The sequence below is a fragment of the Geotrypetes seraphini genome, chromosome 13 (assembly GCF_902459505.1).
Source record: "Geotrypetes seraphini chromosome 13, aGeoSer1.1, whole genome shotgun sequence".
In the NCBI taxonomy this organism is placed as follows: domain Eukaryota; kingdom Metazoa; phylum Chordata; class Amphibia; order Gymnophiona; family Dermophiidae; genus Geotrypetes; species Geotrypetes seraphini.
In genome coordinates, this window is record NC_047096.1 from 12,787,885 (window position 1) to 12,808,150 (window position 20,266).

Consider the following 20,266-nt stretch of genomic DNA (forward strand, 5'->3'; position numbering starts at 1 on the left):
GGAGCCACTTATATGCCAGTAAAAAAGGGGTTTGGGGGTGTATAGGGCAGTAAACATGTTTCAGTATCAATGCAGTGATTACAGGGGCTTATGGGCATGGGTCCTGCTCTCTATGGGTCCCAAACCCACCCCCAAGACGACTTAAGCTGCCTCTGTCCTGGATGACTAGGCTTTCCTATGCTAGGTGGCCAGGTGATAATGGTCTGGAGGCTGAAATTTAAAGTTATGATTAATATTTATATGGGGATGGGGGGGGTGTTGGTGATCACTCAGGTAGTGTGTGGGGGTCTGTGTTATGTGTTTTCAGTGATTATCTGGTGAGTTTAGGTGGGTTTTTGTGACTTAGACCATGTTTGAAATGGTCTAAGTCAAAACTTCCAAGTTTCGTCTAGGCTCTGTTGTTTAACTTTTGGTTATACATGCTGTTCGACTAAGTCTACGCCGGTCCCCGGCCCACCCAACTCCCGCCCTTGACACGCCTCCCGAAACACCCCGTTTAGCTTTGGACGTTGAGCGGCACTATGAAGGCCTAGGTCGTTTTTAAACACGTCCAAAACCCATTTTGATTATTGGCACTTAGACGTTTTTGAGAAATGTTCGTCCAAGTGCCGACTTAGGCCAGTTTTTGGACGTTTTTCTCTTTCGATTATGAACCTCTTTGCATTTTTCCGACTTATGTAACTCACCCTGAGGACTTCCAAATCACGAAATTATTATTTATAGTTATATAATTGTGCGAGTGGATTCTGTATCTCCCTCAGTGCGCACTTGACAAACTATTACAGAATTTGATTTAGCGGTAAGAAAGCAGCATTGCAAAGGCAGCAACAATATTGCAGAGTGAAAGGGAGATACTGGACGTGGGGAGGGGGCAGAGGAAGGAAGTGGAAATGCTGGATGGTGAAGCTGGGAGTGTGCACTGGTGCAGTGGTTAGAGCTACAGCCTCAGCACCATGAGGTTGTGGGTTTGAATCCCGCACTGCTCCTTGTGACCCTGGGCAAGTCGCTTAATCCCCATTGTCCCAGGTACATTAGATAGAGTGGGAGCCTGCTGGGACAGTTAGGGAATAATGTTTGAGTACCTGACTAATTTCTAATCCGCATAGAATTGTAGGATATGCGGAATATAAATTATTAAAAAAGAAAGAAGACTAGGAAAGGGAATGGGAGATACTGGATAGGGGGATGAAAGATGCTGACCAAAGGGTCTAAAGGAGGCAAGGAGAGATGCTGGACTAGGGGACAAAAGAGGAGATACTATTAATTGGGAGGGAACTGGGTAGGGTCTTAAGTCATTTTTGAGGGGCACACAGCTGAAGGTTTGCCTGGAGTGTCAGATACACTTGGGCCATCCCTGCTTCCAGGAGGACGTTTTAGCCTCTTTGTCAAAATTGCTAGGAAGATTTTGCTATTTTGTTTTCCAGAAAGAAGGAATGTGGTGTATTAGTGATTATATGTGTGACAGTAAATGCTGCGACAAAGTTGACAATAGTTGGCATTCCTACTGCATAAACTGTACTGACACGTAAGTAGCATTTCTTAGTTTGGCCTTCATATATGAGCAATGCACGCTCTAGAGCAGTGGTCTCAAACTCGCGGCCCGCCAGGTACTATTTTGAAGCCCTCTGTATGTTTATCATAATCACAACAGTAAAATAAAAGTTTCTTGATTATATGTCTCTTTAGCTATAAATTAGAATATTATTATTAAGACTTAGCCAAAAAGAAAGATTTATAAACTATGAAGAGTTTTACCTCATGCAAAATTGTCATTCCTTTAATATGACATTAACTATTTTTTCTGAGGCCCTCAAAGTACCTCCAAATCCAAAATGTGGCCATGCAAAGGGTTTGAGTTGGAGACCACTGCCTTAAATGTATCCATGACATCCTGTTTGTCTTTGGGAAGCAGAGCCGAGATTGTGATGTCATAATGCTTCATTCCACCAATAAAAGCCAACCTCATCAGTGATGTCACAATGTCCTGTTCTCCCCTCTGCCCTCCAACCCAGCCAGCAGATTAACCGTTCCCCTTAACACAGTGGTCTCAAACTCACGACCTGCCAGGTATTATTTTGAGGCCCTCAGTATGTTTATCATAATCACAAAAGTAAAATAAAACAGTTTCTTCATCATACGTCTCTCTAGCTATAAATGACAATATTATTATTAAGACTTAGCCAAAAGGAAAGATTTGTAAACTATGAAGAGTTTTACCTCATGCAAAATTGTCATTCCTTTAATATGACATTAACTATTTTTTCTGAGGCCCTCAAAGTACCTCCAAATCCAAAATGTGGCCATGCAAAGGGTTTGAGTTGGAGACCACTGCCTTAAATGTATCCATGACATCCTGTTTGTCTTTGGGAAGCAGAGCCGAGATTGTGATGTCATAATGCCTCATTCCACCAATAAGAGCCAACCTCATCAGTGATGTCACAATGTCCTGTTCTCCCCTCTGCCCTCCCACCCAGCCAGAAGATTAACCGTTCCTCTTAACACAACGGTCTCAAACTCGTGGCCCGCCAGGTACTATTTTGAGGCCCTCAGTATGTTTATCATAATCACAAAAGTAAAATAAAACAGTTTCTTCATCATACGTCTCTCTAGCTATAAATGACAATATTATTATTAAGACTTAGCCAAAAGGAAAGATTTATAAACTATAAAGAGTTTTACCTCATTCAAAATTAACATTTCTTTAATAAGACATTAACTATTTTTTTCTGAGGCCCTCCAAGTACCGAAAAATCCAAAATGTGGCCCTGAAAAGGGTTTGGGTTTGAGACCGCTGGGCTAGAGCTATAGAGTTCAATCTGAGAGGATGCCAAGCTTTAGTGACGATTGGAGATTTTAATTCATCTTCTAGCCCTAAGATGTCCAAAAAATGGCATATATCTTTTTCATGCAAAAACATCCACGTGCCGATTTACAAAGTCAACTTTCTGGATGTCTTGCTAGGCTTCAAGAGGGCATATTGGAGGCATGTTATGGGTGGGATTTGGGCAAGCTTAGCACTTGGATTTCATGTGGTAATCAAACATTTCTCAAAATGTCTAGGACAGAACTTAGATATCCAGAGCTAGACCTGTTTTAAAAGCATCTAAGTGCCAAAAAGGAACTCAGACTGACCAGACAACAACTGAAGAGATTAAGTAATGACCCCCTTCCATCACATTCCCCCAGTGGCCACTTATCCCTCCCACCCCACAAAGATCTGAATGAAATAGTACATACCTGTCTCTAGAACAGGAGAACCCGGTAGGGGAAACCCTAGTAGAGCGGCACACAGGTGTCTGAAGTAATCTGGTGGTTTTGGTGAGATATACTTCTGGCATCCTTTATGTGAAGTTCACAGCACTGCCCTCTAAGGTGCCCCATTGCTCTGTTGGCATATCTGTATGGCCCCTCTCATGTCCAAATGGTCTGGATATGGACGTTTTGAACTTGTATGTTTTTCTGGTCAAAAATGGCGAACAGAGTTAGGCATCCTAAGGTTGTATGTCCTGACAACCAAGATGTCCAAATAGGTCATTTAAAAAAAAAAAAAAAGTTTGGATATCTCCTCGCCCCAACTTTTGGACATCTTGTGGGAAAAGATCAGACTTAGACGTTCTATCAGAAATTCCATAGTACTATTTATCATTTCTACAGCACTGAAAGGTGTGCACAGCACTGTACATTTAACATGCAATAGATGGTCCCTGCCCAGAAGAGCTTACAATCTAATTTGGACAGACAGACAGGACATCTCACAATTAATCCACCAGTATCTCTCTTGGAGAGCAACATAATCTAGACATCCTTTAATCCTGGTCTTTATTTCTCCTGTAGTGCAAAAGAGGTGAAGTGATGTCCTGAGATGAGCCTGACGTGAGAGGTTGACAGAACCCGAAGTGACTTCAGCATCTGCAGAAATTCAACTCATCTTTAATTATCACTTCCAAGATTGTGCACAGATGGCTTAGTGTGTAGGAAGAAGGCTTCACCTCATCCTTGAAACCATGCTTAGTTTCTCAGCATCTTTTCAGTCACATTCACCCTTATAACTTTCCCCAGGCCCTGTCTAGTCACTCCTAGTTGTCTCTCCCATTTATCGTATAGCTTTCCCTAGCCCCTGTCTAGTCACTCCTAGTTGTCTCTCCCATTTATCGTATAGCTTTCCCCAGCCCCTGTCTAGTCACTCCTAGTTTTCTATCCCATTTATCATATAGCTTTCCCCAGCCCTGTCTAGTCACTCCTAGTTGTTTCTCCCATTTATTGTATAGCTTTCCCCAGCCCCTGTCTAGTCACTCCTAGTTTTCTATCCCATTTATCGTATAGCTTTCCCCAGCCCCTGTCTAGTCACTCCTAGTTTTCTATCCCATTTATCGTATAGCTTTCCCCAGCCCCTGTCTAGTCACTCCTAGTTTTCTATCCCATTTATCGTATAGCTTTCCCCAGCCCCTGTCTAGTCACTCCTAGTTTTCTATCCCATTTATCGTATAGCTTTCCCCAGCCCCTGTCTACTCACTCCTAGTTGTCTCTCCCATTTATCGTATAGCTTTCCCCAGCCCCTGTCTAGTCACTCCTAGTTGTCTCTCCCATTTATCGTATAGCTTTCCCTAGCCCCTGTCTAGTCACTCCTAGTTGTCTCTCCCATTTATCGTATAGCTTTCCCCAGCCCCTGTCTAGTCACTCCTAGTTGTCTATCCCATTTATCGTATAGCTTTCCCCAGCCCCTGTCTAGTCACTCCTAGTTTTCTATCCCATTTATCGTATAGCTTTCCCCACCCCCTGTCTAGTCACTCCTAGTTGTCTATCCCATTTATCGTATAGCTTTCCCCAGCTCCTGTCTAGTCACTCCTAGTTGTCTATCCCATTTATCGTATAGCTTTCCCAGCCCCTGTCTAGTCACTCCTAGTTGTCTATCCCATTTATCGTATAGCTTTCCCAGCCCCTGTCTAGTCACTCCTAGTTGTCTATCTCATTTATCTTTTATACATGAATGAACCTAATCAGTGACCAACTAGACTTCACAAAACTATGTATTTCATCCACAGAACTCTCCAACCAATGAACAAGCATTTGATAAATTTGCATTCACCCCTCCATTTTCAGTTTCAGGACAGTAGTACAGTCTGTCCTAATCCTTTACCTGGACTATTGCAACTCATTATACTGTGGTATTACAGATAAAGAACACAAGAGACTCCAACTACTACACAACACGGCCTCAAGACCAATTCTCAAAAGGAATCGATATGAGAGGGCAAGTCCACTATTAGAACAACTGCATTGGCTACCGATGAACAAGAAAATCCAGTTCAAGTTATCCTGCATAGCCCACAAAGCGACCTATGGAGAAAACTCGGAGGGACTAACTTCCGACATTTAAGTTCCACACTCCTCCTTCAATTCATGTGTATCGTAATGCTTCAAACTTCACCTTGACAAGTACGGCGGAAGAAGATGTTTGAGGCTACTTTTGAATACCAAGGTCCCCTCATTTGGAACAAATTGCCAACACACCTAAGACAATCCACCACATACCTTAACTTCAGGAAGAAACTTAAGACATATCTCTTCGCCCTATAATCACTCTCTTATCTTCCACCCCTTCCTCAACAACCACCTCTCATTCTAACAATGTAGCTTCTAAAACTTATTGTAAACCGCAAAGATTTCTTGCAGAAAATTGAGCTTTATAAAACACTGCTTTGTACTGTATCTATCTCATGCATATTCATTGTGGGTATTCCAAAAGCCTAACTGGAACTGGGTTGGGAATCATTGATGTAGACCGTCACATGCATCCTAATCCTCAGAACCTCTCCATATGTCCACAGTACCAGAACTTGTACTGTCAACAATCCCAACCCACAGTTCCTCTCCAATTGTGTACTGTACCTGAAATTACACTATCATGCACTTTCTCTTACACTGCAACACTTTTATACATGTCTAGACTCCATCACACATAGGCCGACCCCCAGCACCTCTCAACATGTTGCCACCTGCTCCTATTCTGTTATCATAACCCCACCCCAAGCACCTCTATATATGTCCATACCACCTGCACTCACAAGGTTCCCAGTGAGTTAGTCTTCTGTGTAGAGTTAAATTATGTTCATGTATGGAATGTAGTAATTTATTTTTTTTTTAAATTATTCACTGCTTTCCCTAACAATAATTTCAAGGAGGTTTGCATCATCATGCGAATCGGCTTTTTCTATCTTAAAAGTTTATAAATACTTTGTCATTTCTGTTTATATTGCGCTATAATGTACAGCCGTGGAGGGGCATAATCAAAAAAAAGTCTAAGTCCCCTTTTGGCCTAAGGCCCTAAACTCTGAAAGTAGCAGCAGGGAAAATGTCCATTCTCCCAAAAAACGTCCAAAATGAGGGTTTTTATTGAGAATGGCCTACCTCTACGTTCAGCAGTTTCAACGCCCAGACCACCACTACATCTAAACTTAAAACACATTATCAACCAAAAAATAGCCTAAGTCCCAAACGCCCAAGACAAGACATTTTAGGCAAAGGAGGGGCCAGTCCTTCCCCTAAAAGCTGAATTCTGTAACAGATGTCAGTCAAAACCAACACCGGTTACAGAATCCACCCCCCTCCCCCTGCAACAATCGCGGCAGGAGAGATGGCTCATCTCCGCTGCCGCGATTGCGATCGCCCGCCCCCGAACTGCCTTGGTTCGTAGCAGTTTGGGGGGTGGGGGGATCCCGATTACGGCAGGAGAGATGTCCAATCTCTCCTACTGCAATTGAGATCCACCCCCATTCCCGACACAATACCAGCAGGAGGGCGCCCAACTCCTCCTACCGAGGTGCGACCTCCCCACCCCATTTAAAATATGGGCAGGAGTGAGCTCAACCCCTCCTGTCCACGGCGACCCCCCCCTAAAATAGGGGCAGGAGGGAGCCCAACCCCTCCTCCCCATGGTGACCCCACCCCCTAAAACACAGGCAGGAGGGAGCCCAACCCCTCCTGCCCAATGCGACCCCCCCCCCCCCCCTAAAATACGGGCACCAGGGATCCCAAGCCCTCCTGCCCACGACGCACCCCCCTGTGACCACACCCCAAACCCCCGATTGGCCCCCCAAACCCCGATCAGCCCCCCAAACCCTGCGTCCCCTCAAACACCACCCCCATCCTCAACACCCCTCTTGACTTATGGTAAGTTGGCCGGATGGACAAGTCCCAAGCCCATCCACCCAGCAGGCCCACAATCCTTCGAATGGCAGGCCTTAGGGCCTGATTGGGCCAGGCGCCTAAGGCCCCGCCCACAGTAGGGGCTTAGGCGCCTGGGCCAGCCGGAATTGACCCAGTTGCATTAGGCCCCTCCTGTGGGTGGGGTCTTACACAAATGGGGCCAACCCAGCCCATGTGCCTAACGCCCCGTCCACACCAGTCCTGCCCTAGCCCTGCCCCCTGCTCTGGTCGGACAGGATGGCATGTGTGCATGCGATGATGTAACATGCACATGCATGTGCGTAACATCACTGCGTTGCCCTCCTGCCCAACAGCGATTTTGAAGGAGGCTTTTCAAAACCCATTCAAAGTGCCAGGTTTGAATAGCAGTCTGGACCCCAGGGACATGTCCTCAAAAGGAGGACGTGTCTGGGGAATCTGGACGTCGGAAACCCTACCCATCCCGTTCCCATGGGTTTTGTCGCTCTCCCTGTCCCTGCCCCATTCCTGTAAGCTCTGCCTTAACCACACAAGCCGCGAACACTTATGATTTTAAAGCGTTTGAGGCTTGTGCAGATGAGGACGGAGCTTAGGCATTGGTGGAATGAGGCATTATGACATCACAATCTGAGCTCTAGAATGTTGCTACTTATGATTTGAAAGCGTTTGAGGCTTGTGCAGATGAGGACGGAGCTTAGGCATTGGTGGAATGAGGCATTATGACATCACAATCTGAGCTCAAGAATGTTGCTACTTAGGATTTTAAAGTGTTTGAGGCTTGTGCAGATGAGGACAGAGCTTAGGCATTGGTGGAATGAGGCATTATGACATCACAATCTGAGCCCTAGAATGTTGCTACTTATGATTTTAAAGCGTTTGAGGGTTTTACAGATGAGGACGGAGCTTGCAGGAATGGGGCAAGGACAGGAACAGAGTTCACAGGGATGGGACGGGGTGGGAAAATGAGTTCCTGTGGGGATGGGGAGAAATTTGTCTCCGTGTTATTCTCTAATCACTGGTTGTTACTCAGCCATGCCACATTGCCTGAATATTTGTGCCACGCTCTCACATGGGTGACTGGATTGTATTTGTTGGGTTGGAGGAGAAGAAAAGAGATGAACGTAGGACTTTGAAAGGACCAGTATAAGACACGGTGCATTTGGAAGGAGGCGTTCCCACAAATTCAAGGCTGGTGCTCATTCAACTGAAATCACTTTTATAATTCTTCATCGCTGTAGGTGTGATGTTGATTCTCCTGCCACATTCTTCTAGATATTAAATTAGACTATCCTAGTTTACACAAATTATTTAAACCTGGAGAGTCGAATTCTAATGCCACAATCAAGCGTTGTGGGAATTTTGTTCCAACAATCTTATACAGTCATTTAGGACCAGGTTCTCCAAACAGCACCTACCTCAACGGCCACTTACAAAAGCGCCATCAACTGCATGCCAGTCATGCAACAGCATTGTTTAGAGAATCACGGCTACGTGAAAGGTAGGCATCGTGAAAGGTAGGCACTGGAAATGTAGGCCTGGAAAACCCTGGCCTATATTTCCAGAATCATGTCTACAGAGGCACCGTTTAATTGGTTTTTAATCGGCGCAGTCAATTACTGCGTTGATTGAACCAATTGAACCATAGAAACATGATGGCAGATAAAGGCCAAATGACCCATCTGCAGCATCTACTATCTTCTCCTCTCCCTATTGGCTAAGGCTCTTAACATTTGCATCTCCTCTTCCTATTGGCTAATGCTCTTTACACCTGCATTGTGATGTCATAGTACTTTATGGTTATAGAAACATAGTAACATGATGACAGATAAAGGCAAAATGGCCCATCTGCAGCATCCACTATCTCCTCCTCTCCCTATTGGCTAAGGCTCTTAACATTTGCATCTCCTCTTCCTATTGGCTAATGCTCTGTACACCTGCATTGTGACGCCAGAGCTTTATGGTTATAGAAACATAGTAACATGACAGATAAAAGCCAAATGGCCCATCTAGTTTGACCATCTGCCTAACTTACGGTGCCATTATTAGAATCAGGGCCTTAGCCTTCATTCCCAGTTGCATGATTGTTCAGTGCATGGTATAAAAACAGAATAAAAACAAAGATATAATCAAAGTAGCAAAAGGGAGAGGTCACTCAGGCTTCCCTGTGCTCAAAACTCAGAATGCAAGCTCTTTGGGTCAGAAACCTTGTAACCATGTTATTTATCTCATAAAGTGCTGTGTACACCAACATCTCTCTATCAATAATAATAGTAGTTAATAATATAACATCTCTGTGTTGCAGTCTTTACAGAAGGAACAGATGCAGCAGGCCTTGATCATTCTTGCTGGTTTTATTTGTGCGCGGCATTAAAAGTTCAGGTGGTTCGGCCGCATCTGATGTGCTAAGTCGAGGAACTGCTGGTCTGGAGTTCACTGATGTTGTCATCGCTCTTGCTTTGTTCCAGGCAGAAGATGACCTGACAAACCTGCCTCTGTACATTTTCCTCTGGGTGCAGGATGAGGGAGAGTAACTTACTAGGCAGACGACTGTCCTGACCAAAGAGAGCTTCATATAGGGACTCCTCATTGTACTCCCAGCTTACAGACTGGTACTGTGGATTGTTTATGCCCAAATTCAGGCACTGTACCAGTATCAACATATGACAGAGGACATTCCCGGGTAACTGGGTGCTGAAGAGATTGAGGAAGTCTGGGAACACCTGGCAAACAGAAGTGAGGTGTTAAACAATGTTTTCCTGAACATGGCAACCAACAGAACCCGGGACTTTCCCCCTCTCCAGCACCTATTTCTCAGAACTGAGGAAAAGGAGACACAACAGATTGCATCTAGAATTGCCCGATGACTTGAGTTAGCCCCGCCAAAAACTAAGACAGTTCTAGTTCTGCCCCACTTCATTCATGCACTTGTGGTCCTAAAGGAAATCAGAACTACATCTGCATGCCTACACATCTAGATCAATCTTTGGTTGACCAGACTCAGTTGAAAAAAATTGTAATTAATAAGTGAAGAGAAAACAGAGTTGAGCAACCAATCGCTCTTCTTTTGGAAGAGCAGTTCCATATTTTTCCATGAAGATTTTCTATTTTTCTGCCATAACCTGCCCCCCATCACTAAATCTGAGCAAATGCATTTCAGTTATGATATATTCCTCATTCCTACCCACACCTGCTCCTAAAAGTAGGATTGCCAGATTTTCTGTTTCCTTAGACCCGCCCACAGGGCCGCCCTGTCCCACCCATCTCTGCCGCATCACATCCCCAATCCTGCCCTAGCTCCACCCCCTGCTGCCTACTCTGGTCGGGCAGGAGGGAATCCGTGCATGTGCGTGCATGCGTGCACCATCGCGTTGCCCTCCTGCCTGACAACCCGGATAAACTGAAATTGCAAGAGGAGCCCAACATGACTCTTGTATTACAGGTGGAGTGTCAGTGCTGTATGTGTCACCTCCCAAAACATTGTTTTGCTGCAGACCTGATGTTCCTTGCACTTATCAGCCCATAAGATCTGTCCTTGCTGCTGCATCTGTTTCCTCTGAGAAAACGTATGCAAGCATGGTGTTATCCTATGATTCTTCCGACAAACCAGTGCAGATTACTCAATATTCCAGATCTTAATCTGAGTGGTGTGAGGAGAGCCTCCGCATATATCAGACTTTAAAAGAGATATGAGTGAAATTCTGAAGAGTATCAGCCCCTGAGGAAACTTGCCAGGCCACAAGTTAAGTGCTCTTGTTACTATAAGTTATATCACCACATAGGTAAATTTGGGTTTTGCCTGCACTAAAAAAATAATTTCAAAACGAAACCAATGATGAACACTTCACCTCAGCAAGGACACAAAATACATTTGAGTAGCGTCTTGGGTGTTTTTCAAGTCTTGAATATTGAGTAATCTGCACCGGTTTGTTTGCAGCAAGTTGTCAGTTGATTCATAAGTTGAACAAACTGGTTTTCCACTGATAGTCTGGACTAGGGGTGTCAAAGTCCCTCCTCGAGGGCCGCAATCCAGCCGGGTTTTCAGGATTTCCCCAATGAACATGCATGAGATCTATTAGCATACAATGAAAGCAGTGCATGCAAATAGATCTCATGCATATTCATTGGGGAAATTCTGGAAATCCGACTGGATTGCGGCCCTCGAGGAGGGACTTTGACACCCCTGGTCTGGACTGTCCTTTGATTCTTGTACGGCAGGGGTTGGCGACCTGTGGCCCAACAATGAATTTCAGGCAGACTGCAAGCAGATCTCCCTTCTCGCTTCTGGTTCTAAGGGACTGAAGAAAAAGTACCTAGCTCGGCCGAGACCCAATTCCTCTCTCTGTCTCCCCTCTTCCCCAGTTCCAAACATCACCCCTTGGGTCTCTCTTTCTCAATTCACTGCAAGGTTCACAAACAGCTCTCCATCCAGGTTCCGCGTGACTGAAGAAAAAGTTCCGTGTGACTGAAGAAAAAGCTCAGCAATCAACAATGGCGCCTGATATCATATGGAAATGATAAATATGTGTTTTTTGATCCAGCCCAGGTGGAAGATTTTATTAAAGAAAAACCTTTGTTGAAAGTTTAATTTCTTATATTTAGTTTATTTTTGGAGGATGATGTATAATGCATATAATAGCCATTTGCCTGTTCCTAGATAGTAGATAGAAAGATTTGCTTTGATGTTTTATTTGTACTGGCGATCAGCTTTAATGTGGACTAGGATACGGTTGAATTAGTTTCCTTATATATTATGTTAATTCCCATTTGGGAATTTACATTTTGTATTTTTTGTGTTCATTCATGTATGTTTGTTACAAGATATTGTAATGAATAATCCAATAAATAAAGAATTCAAAAAAAAAAAAAAAAAAAACAATGGCGCCCCGTCAATTGCGCTAGTGTTAGGGTAAGGTTTAGATGAGGATTATGTTCCCATCATCCTCATCTACACCTTACCCTAACACTAAATATCAAGTGAATATTTTAAGTGTAGTGTGAGAGGGTGTTTCCTCCCACAACCCTCAAAAAGACAAGTTGTATCCGCTGTATGGCGCGCATTTGTCGGGGCACAATTGTCCTTGCGTGCATTTGACGGGTCACCATGGGGACATGACCAGCCAAAGCTCCTCTGCACTGAAGAAACTGCTTTGGTCACACAGAACCTGAACAGAGAGGGTGGTATCTGCTTACGAGCCTTGTGGTGCGTGAGGGAGAGAGTTACAAAGGGAGGGGGAGTGTGGCCTACTGGTTAGAGCTGCTGCCTCAGGTTGAAAGTTCAAGCCCAGCCTGCTCCTTCAGACTGGACAAGTCACCTAACTCGGTGGTTCCCAACCCTGTCCTAGAGGACCCCAAGGCCAGTCGGGTTTTCAGGCTAGCTCTAATGAATATGCATGGAGCAGATTTGCATGCCTGTCACTTCTATTATATGCAAATCTCTCTCATGCATATTCATTAGGGCTAGCCTGAAAACCCGACTGGCCTCCAGGACAGGGTTGGGAACCACTGACCTAACTCACCACTGTACCAGGTAACACAGTCAGATTGTGAGCCTACCAGGACAGATAGGGAAAATGCTCGAGTAATTGATTACTATTCAATAGAAACATAGAAACATAGAAAGATGACGGCAGAAAAGGGCCCAGGCCCATCAAGTCTGCCCACTCTATAGACCCTCCCCTTAATATTAACCAATGTTCTACCCTGATCCACTTAGGGATTGTAAACCGCTTTGAGTGACTCTCTTCATGAAAAGTCAGTTAAAAGGGCCCAGTAATAAAGGGCAATGTTGGGAAGGGAGAAAAAGAGAGGAATTGTAGCTAGGCTAGGGGTGGGCAACTCTGGTCCTCGAGGACCGTAATTCAGTTAGGTTTTCAGGATTTCCACAAGGAATATGCATGAGATCTATTTGCAAGCCCTGCTTTCAATGCATAATCTTTGGGGAAATCCTGAAAACCCAACTGGATTCCGGCCCTCGAGGACTGGCGTTGGCCACCCCTGAGCTAGGCTGACGGGTACTTTTCTCCAGCCCTGCAGGACTAGAATGGAGAGATCTGCTTGCGAGCTTTGCAGTGAGTGAAGGCGAATTTTGGAACTGGGGAACGAGGTAGGGTGACCAGAGTTTTACTTCCAAAAATGAGGATATATGGCCCTGCTCCATTCTTCCCCTAGACCAATGGTAGGCAATTCTGGTCCTCGAGAGCTGGAGCCAGGTCAGGTTTTCAGGATATCCACAATGAATATGTTTGAGATGGATTTGCATGCACTGCCTCCTTGAGATGCAAAATCTATCTCATGTATATTTATTGTGGATATCCTTAAAACCTGACCTGGCTCCGTCTCTAGAGGACCGGAATGCCTACCCTGCCCCATTCCACCCAAAGCCCTGCCCCATTCCTCCCTCCAACCCCAGCTCCACACAAATCTTGTCTTTTCGGGGCCGCATCTGGAAGGCATCCGCACACATGTGGATGCTCTCCAGACGTGGCCCCGAGCTCAACGGTTTTCAAAATCCGGCCAAACTGCTAGGTTTTGAAGACCTGTCTGGACACCTGGACAGTTCTCTAAAAAGAGGACATATCCGGGTAAATCCAGACATCTGGTAATCCAAGGAAGAGGGGAGACAGAGAAAGGAATTGCAGCTGAGCTGAGACAGGTATCTTTCTTCAGTACCGGGGGACTGGAAGTGAGAAAGGAGATTTGCTTATGGGACACTTAAAATTTCTTGTCGGTCTGCAGGTTGCTCTTCCCTGCCTTACAAGAGTCAATGGATGGCACATATGTGTGGTAAATGAGGGAGAGATACAAGGGGTGATGCTGGGATCAGAGAAGTTCAAGCTGGGATGCTTTTGCTTTAAGGTACTATCTGGTGTAGCCCCTAAATATATAATTGACCTCTTCCACTTCTCAACCAATAGACACAAGAGAGGTACGCACCCGAAGTCCATCTCCCCACCGGTTAGAGGATGTAAATTTAAAAGACACCATCAACATCTTCTCTCTTACCAGGCGGCATTATGGGGCAAAGACTTGGAAAAACTAATTATAAACGCAAATAACTATGGTGAATTTAGGAAACATCTAAAGACATACCTGTTCTTGAAATACCTAGGTAGCGAATCTGCACAATCTCTCCCATCACAATCTCCCCATCACAATTGTTCCCTTAAACTGCTAGCCACTATTCTTCAACTATGTAAGTTCTACTCTATTTGTAGCACCTTTCTAGTCATTGTAAACCGCATAGAACTTCACGGTCCTGCGGTATATAAACTGTTATTATTATTATTTATTATTATTAGGAGGGGAGTTAGAGGAATTGTGGCACAGGGATTTTGGAGCAGGGACGAGAGACAGCAAGCAACAGCTGCACATGGATTGTGGGGCAAGGAAGAGAGACCATTTTGATATCAAAATATGTTCATTTGGACATTACATTGAATTTTGTTGGCAGTGCATTTGTTGAAAATGAAAGTGTATTTATGTAAATTAGCCCAGGAAGTCAAGTCCATACAGAAATATATGGATTTTATGGGGGGGAGGGGGAAAGGATATTTTATGTGTGTGGTCCACTAAGGTTAAGGCTGATGTTCATGTGGCCTTCTACGCACAAAGATTGCTCATCTCTATTGTAAGACTAGGGGACATTTGATGAAACTACAGGGAAATACTTTTAAAACCAATAGGAGGAAATATTTGTTCATGCAGAGAATAATTAAGCTCTGGAACGCATTGCCAGAGATTGCGAATAGCGTAGCTAGTTTTCAGAAAGGTTTGGACAAATTCCTGGAGGTAAAGTCCATAGTCTGTTATTAAAACATGGAGGAAGCCTCTGCTTACCCTGGATTGGTAGAATATGCTAAATAATCACTCAATTATAAATAAATAAGGTGGTTATAACCATACAACTGTTCATAGAGTTTTCTGCTCAGAGAAATGGAGGTGATAACAAGGAAAATCCCAACACTACCACCTCACCGCCCAATCATTGCTTCAACTCTAGAAGCCTGTTGTAAAATCTGTCAGTGTTTGAAAAGTACTCAAAGCTACTTCTATTTCCAAAATAATAAATATAATGATTTAAATCTGGAACAGCAAACTTAACTTTGGCTTGCGGGTTCCGACGGACGTGGCCCGTTTCGTTCCTGCTTCAGAGACCCGAAAAAGAGTTGTAAGAATGCTCAAAGCAAGGGCGCGGCGAAACTCTGAGAATACAAAAATGTTTAGAGTTAAAGACTTTATAAACATTAAAAATATACGAAGTGAAAGATATATAAAGTACATTAAGGCTACGAATGGCCCTTACCAACTTAACGACTAATTTTTCATATTAACTTTTCATTAGAGCTACCTCCTCATAGCGTGTCGGCTGCTGCGCTGCGCTGACACCAGAACAGGTTTTAAAAGACTGTTACGTCAGTATGTGATTGACGCAAACAGCTGTCAGCCAATTGTAACGCCCACACCTGAAGTGAGGGCTATTTGAAAAAAATTGAAAAGGAAAACCAAAGAAAAAGATAAAGATAATGCAACCAAAATAAGTGGGAAAACCTCAATGGAAAATGCTTCATAGAAAGGCTCGCCACTCAATTTCACTGTTTAAACCTCTCGGATGGAGAGTATCTAGCTTAAAAATCCAGCTCTGTTCTTTTGACATTGCAGCCTTATATACAAATATACCGCAAGAGGCAGCCATGAATATTATTAGGAGTCATCTTCAGAAAATGGATTTGTCATCTCAACGTATAGACTTTTTAGTCTCTATAGCTCGGGATGCCCTATATAAAAATTATTTTCAATTTGATCAATCTTACTGTCTACAGATCAAGGGGACTGCGATGGGGGCCAAGATGGCACCGACAGTGGCGTGCCTATATGTGGCAACTTTCGAAGAACAGTACTTATACCCTGCTGAATATTTTTCCAAGATGCTCATGTGGAAACGTTATATTGATGACATTTTTGCAGTCTGGTTAGGAACAGCAGTGGAATTATCTGAATTTGTGACTTGGCTTAATCAGGGTGATCCAAATTTGACATTTACAGTTAATTCCAACTCTCAGACTTTATCTTTTTTGGACATTAACATCACTTTAAATAACAATCTATAGAAAATCTACTGACCGAAACCACTTGTTACGATATGAGAGTCATCACCCTAAACATTTACGGGACAACATCCCTACAGGACAATTTTTACGCCTACGCCGCTTGTGCTCCTCCCATACTGATTTTGTGAGGTTATCCGGACAAAATCATTAAAAAGGCATACAAAAGAGCATTGTATGCCCAAAGAGAAGTTCTCTTCACCACTACTACTAATATATCTAGTGAAGCTTCTACTGTATGCGTGATGCCATATTCACAATATGCATTTAAAATTAAACATATCAAGTCTCACTGGCATATCCTACAGTATCATGATATTTTTCAAGTACCTCCTACTTTTGCTTACTCTCGAGGTCGGAATTTGAAGCAACATTTAACTAAGTCTCAGTTTTGCTCAGAGATCCATTTGAACACTCTAGTCACGGGAGGGCATTCCCCGTGCTCATCACGCAGGGTATGTCAATACAGTGCAGCTTTACAAGACATGGCAGTACCAGGATGGGAAAACCAAAAAAACTCTGTGGAATGACGATGTTCCTAAATGGACTTTATTTGAAAGTTCCATAGGTACACTAAAATCATCCACATAAAATAATTCCATCCACATAAAAGTAAATCATCCACATAAAAGCCTTAAAGGACCTAGTCCGCTAGGGATACAGGACCAGGATAGGTACATCGTCGCAAATCAATAACATCTACAAATTGCAGAACAAGTGGTGTAGTTTATGTGATCCAGTGTCCATGCAAATTATTATATATAGGTCACACTGTACGGAGTATTTGGGTCCGCATTGAAGAACATATATCTAGAATCACCACCCAAGTACTTGAAGCCCCACTCACTCAACATTGGACACATGAAGACCATCCAGTGTCCACATTACGTTTCTCTATTTTGGAAGCTCCCATTTTACCTCGAGGGGGTGATCTAAAAGGGATCCTTTATGTGAAAGAACAGAGCTGGATTTTTAAGCTAGATACTCTCCATCCGAGAGGTTTAAACAGTGAAATTGAGTGGCGAGCCTTTCTATGAAGCATTTTCCATTGAGGTTTTCCCACTTATTTTGGTTGCATTATCTTTATCTTTTTCTTTGGTTTTCCTTTTCAATTTTTTTTCAAATAGCCCTCACTTCAGGTGTGGGCGTTACAATTGGCTGACAGCTGTTTGCGTCAATCACGTACTGACGTAACAGTCTTTTAAAACCTGTTCTGGTGTCAGCGCAGCAGCCGACATGCTATGAGGAGGTAGCTCTAATGAAAAGTTAATATGAAAAATTAGTCGTTAAGTTGGTAAGGGCCATTCGTAGCCTTAATGTACTTTATATATCTTTCACTTCGTATATTTTTAATGTTTATAAAGTCTTTAACTCTTAACATTTTTGTATTCTCAGAGTATGGCCGCGCCCTTGCTTTGAGCATTCTTACAACTCTTTTTCGGGTCCCTGAAGCAGGAACGAAACGGGCCACGTCCGTCGGAACCCGCAAGCCAAAGTTAAGTTTACTGTTCCAGATTTAAATCATTATATTTATTATTTTGGAAATAGAAGTAGCTTTGAGCACTTTTCAAACACTGACAGATTTTACAACAGGCTTCTAGAGTTGAAGCAATGATTGGGCGGTGAGGTGGTAGTGTTGGGATTTTCCCTGTTATCACCTCCATTTCTCTAGCAGAAAACTCTATGAACAGTTGTATTATAAGCACCTTATTTATTTATAATTGAGTGATTATTTAGCATATTCTTTTGATATTTTTTCTAATCAATCTCCTCTCGATGCTTTAGAGAGGTTCTTGCTCCTTTTTGTTTATTTTACCCTGGATCGGTAGCATGGAATGTTGCTACTCTTTGGGTTTTGGCCAAGTACTAGTGACCTGGATTGACCACCATGATATTGGGCTACTTACTTATTTATTTGTTTGTTTGTTTTAGATTTCTATCCTGTTCTCCCAGGAGCTCAGAACAGGTTACAATTGACAGTCACAATAAAGTTACAGGACAATAAAATTATAGGCATTTGAAGAGGAGACAGGTGAGAAGACGTAGAGAGAAAAGGGGAGGGGGAGCAAGTAAAGCATGGAAGGGAAGAGGTGGGGGAGCGTGAGGGAAGCAAGGAGTTAAAGGAAGGAGAGCAGGGAACAGGAGAATAGGAGGAGAGAGGAGACAGGAAGGGGATCTTGGAGGAGGTTGTCCGTTAGCACTGTTCAGTTGGGCTTGATGGACCATTGGTCTGACCCAGTAAGGCTATTCTTATTTTCTTAAGGTGACCTAAAGGGGCAGGCAAGGTAAGTTCTGCATTTATTCCCATTGCATTCTGGGGTCATGGTTGCAATTTTTAAAAGTCCAAGTGTGCACTGAGCATACCCTTTTTAAATGGACTCTGTTCCAGTTAAGAGACCGAGCCACAATTTCTCTTCCCAAAGTATTTCCCTACCTGGCAATTGAGAATATCATACAGCAGTTCTTCCTTCTGTGACAGGGTAATCAGGAACTTTAGAACCTGCAACTAAAATGCAGAAAAAAAAAAGATTTCAGGCCAACCCCTGGAAGAAAGGAGACGTGACCTACAGTCTAAACTTGAAGGAGTTGTAGAGTGGAGTAATTAGAAACCCAAACCCAGTCCTGAAAGCCTCTGCAGGAAATTGGGCAGCATCCATCTTTCAAAGGACTAATATGCCTTCCATCCAGTCCTAGTCATAATGCTGAAGGGAAAAAGTAAATTTCAGCAATAACAGGATAAGTGGATGTGTATCTATCAATACTCTTGGTGTGCAAGAATGTAATCTCAAAATTTTTTGTGAAACACACTAAATACTTGTGAAATTGGCTATAACACAAGACAAAATATCCAACTGGATATATAGGAGAAATACTATAAGGATCTCAAGCGCTCACAGCTAAAAGCCCGATATATTTTTCAAGCTGATAACCATAGGGTGAGCTATCATTGGTCCTATGAATTCTCCTATAAATTATATTGTTGGATGGGAGAGTACTACTTATTAAATGAAGACCAGTAAATGAATCAAAAATAGATTTGCAAGGCAACTTTTATGAAGCAAAATAGGTTTTGTACCATATTTAATACATTTAAAATCTATAAAAATGTTTTGATAAAAAATAAAAAATTAAATTAATAGGAGAATTCATAGGACCAATGATAGCTCACCCTATGGTTATCAGCTTGAAAAATATATCGGGCTTTTAGCTGTGAGCGCTTGAGATCCTTATAGTATTTCTCCTATATATCCAGTTGGATATTTTGTCTTGTGCTATAGCCAATTTCACAAGTATTTAGTGTGCAAGAATGTAAAACAGCAAAAGAACTGTTGTATCTACTCATTAAGGAACCACGACCACATTACAGAAGCATACCTCGACTCACATTGGCTTCCAATCCCAGCATGAATACGATTTAAATTCTACTGTCTACTATTTAAAACTATAAATGGAGACAGCCCAACCTACCTGAACAATCGCCTCATCCAAACCACCTCCACTAGACATAGAAAAACTCACCCCCCCCCATTCACACACCCTCCAATCAAAGAAGTTAAACGGAAAAAAACTATATGATGGCCTCCTAACTACTGAAGCAGCAAAACTAGACTGTTCGGCGCTTGCTCGACCCGGGATCTGAAGACTTTTGCTCCGAGGTCCCATCATTCATCTGCTCAACCTTTCTCCAGAGTTTCTCGCCGAGGTTGCGGAGTTCAGAAGGTGCGAGAGCGTAACAGCAGCAAAGAGGGAGCACCAGGTTGGCCTCGGCCCCAGAGATACCAGTGTACAGCTCAGCGCCTTGTGACTGTTGCAGTGCATTTGCCTCCTCCGCCTGTATCCTGCATGCAGGACTTTAACAGCGTTGGTCTAATCGTCATCTGCCTACCCGAGTTTCGGAGGACTTCTGCCCTAGTGTCCCGCTGTCCGTCGGCCCAGGTTGGCACAGTAAATACAGGACAGGAGTACCCTATCTACCC

General features: G+C 43.4%; 1 protein-coding gene across 1 annotated transcript in view; it reads right to left on the minus strand.

Annotated features, from left to right (window-relative positions):
* Positions 1-9,480: 9,480 nt before the first annotated feature.
* ARMC12 (armadillo repeat containing 12) overlaps positions 9,481-20,266 on the minus strand; it is an 83,746-nt gene continuing 72,960 nt past the window's right edge. The window contains exons 6-7 of the mRNA XM_033917501.1: positions 18,724-18,795; positions 9,481-9,905 (exon numbers count right to left, since the gene is read on the minus strand). Of these exons, the coding sequence (XP_033773392.1) occupies positions 9,588-9,905; positions 18,724-18,795 (390 nt within the window). The 3' untranslated portion in view covers positions 9,481-9,587. The remainder of the gene's footprint in view (positions 9,906-18,723; positions 18,796-20,266) is intronic.